This window comes from Cariama cristata, unplaced genomic scaffold, assembly GCF_000690535.1.
Source record: "Cariama cristata isolate BGI_N322 unplaced genomic scaffold, ASM69053v1 scaffold13464, whole genome shotgun sequence".
Classification (NCBI taxonomy): Eukaryota; Metazoa; Chordata; class Aves; order Cariamiformes; family Cariamidae; genus Cariama; species Cariama cristata.
The window spans coordinates 44366-45826 of record NW_009611368.1 but is presented as its reverse complement, the minus strand read 5'-3'; the positions used below and the strand labels follow the sequence as shown (position 1 = coordinate 45826).

General features: G+C 52.9%; 1 protein-coding gene across 1 annotated transcript in view; it reads right to left on the bottom strand.

Annotated features, from left to right (window-relative positions):
• Positions 1-569: 569 nt before the first annotated feature.
• ABL2 (ABL proto-oncogene 2, non-receptor tyrosine kinase) overlaps positions 570-1461 on the bottom strand; it is a 15409-nt gene continuing 14517 nt past the window's right edge. The window contains 1 exon segment of the mRNA XM_009698228.1: positions 570-1461. This exon segment is cut by the window's right edge and continues 9 nt beyond it. Coding sequence (XP_009696530.1) covers positions 570-1461 — 892 coding nt within the window.

Genomic DNA, 1461 nt, shown 5'->3' with positions numbered 1-1461 from the left:
TCCACCTCCAGCAGCTCTGAATACTGTCAGTGCATTAGACCTTTCCCCCAACTGCACGCGACCTCCCCCTTCAGAGCTGCTCCATCCAGCTCAGAGCGCTCGGCAGTTGGTACCAACGGAGCCCCAGTGCTTTTCCTTTGCCTTGTCAGGAGATCAAAGCATGCGTTAGTGCAGACAGGGGAGGATCTGTACAGCCGAGTGGCCTGGAGCCACTCCAGTACTCCAGCTATCACGCATCAAACCATCCCTCCCAGAGCGAGAACCTGCCATCAATTCTCCTGCCTCGCCAAGGGAGGAGTGAGGAACTTCCTTCCCTTGCCATACCAAGCAGATCAGCCGGACTAGGTAGGGACAAATACTTGATGTTCTGCTCCTTACAGTTTTAATCCACCCTCTCCACTCCCCCCCCCTTTTTTTTTTTTTTTGAGATGAACCTGTAAACGTGAGGAGAACTCAGTGATCTGAGGTACTTCACATACTCAAGTATCAGTCTTTCCTTTTGAAAGCATCAGTACAGAAAAAAGGTGTGTCCCCCCCCCATGTATTTCTCTTACCCAGATTGACAGTAGCTACCTTTGCACCACATCGCTGATTTCTTGGACACATGACAATAAGTTATTAAGGACGGGGTTTGCCCCAGGGACGCTAGCAGCTGTTGAGGACACCTGCAGTTCCTGCAGGCTGTGTTCCAGTTTGCTCACGGCTTCCCGGAAGGCAAATTTGTTGCGTGTATGTGGGATGCAGTCCACGTAGCCTGAGCAGTAATCCAACAGCTGGTGCCCTGTGTCCACCAGCTGGCTGTTTGGTGTTGGCTCGGCGATGGCGCTGGAGAGAAGATCTGCGCACGCCAGCAGTGCTTCCTTGCTGATTTTGTCTGCGGAGATTTTCTCAGCTGCCTGTTTGGTCTTCCTTAGCGCTACTTTTGCACCAGCTGTGCCGTTGGCCATTTTCACTGGGGAGGTGGAAGATGATGACAGAGGCACTTGAGGTGGAGGCAGCACGGGCCTCCCAGATTTTCCACCAACAGGTGCTGCTGCTGCTGCCTTCTTACTCCCTTCACTTGATTCCAGTCCATGCTGCGCTCCTGCCACGTTGCTCAGCTCTTCTGCTGCATCTGAGCAGGCAGCTGGCTGTTGTAGGAGCCTCATCACTGGTGGTGGAGGTGGAGCACACTTTGGTTTTACCCGTCTGGGCCGGTCCCTGTCGCCAGAAGAAGTGACCTGATGCTCAGATAAGAGCTTAAATTTATTACCCTGAGAGTCTGTGCCAATGAGCTGCACGTCTGCTGGAGTGTGTTTTAGAGTAGGTGAGATTAGGACTGGCACTTTGTGGTTATGAGTGGTTGGAAGCATTGCTGCAGCTTTTACTGGAGATGACCACCCTGGTCTCTCGCCATCCTCAAGGGCTGCTTGCCGCAGGCCACTGTTTTTTTCTTTGCCCTTAGGAGCTGCTGCTAGCCCT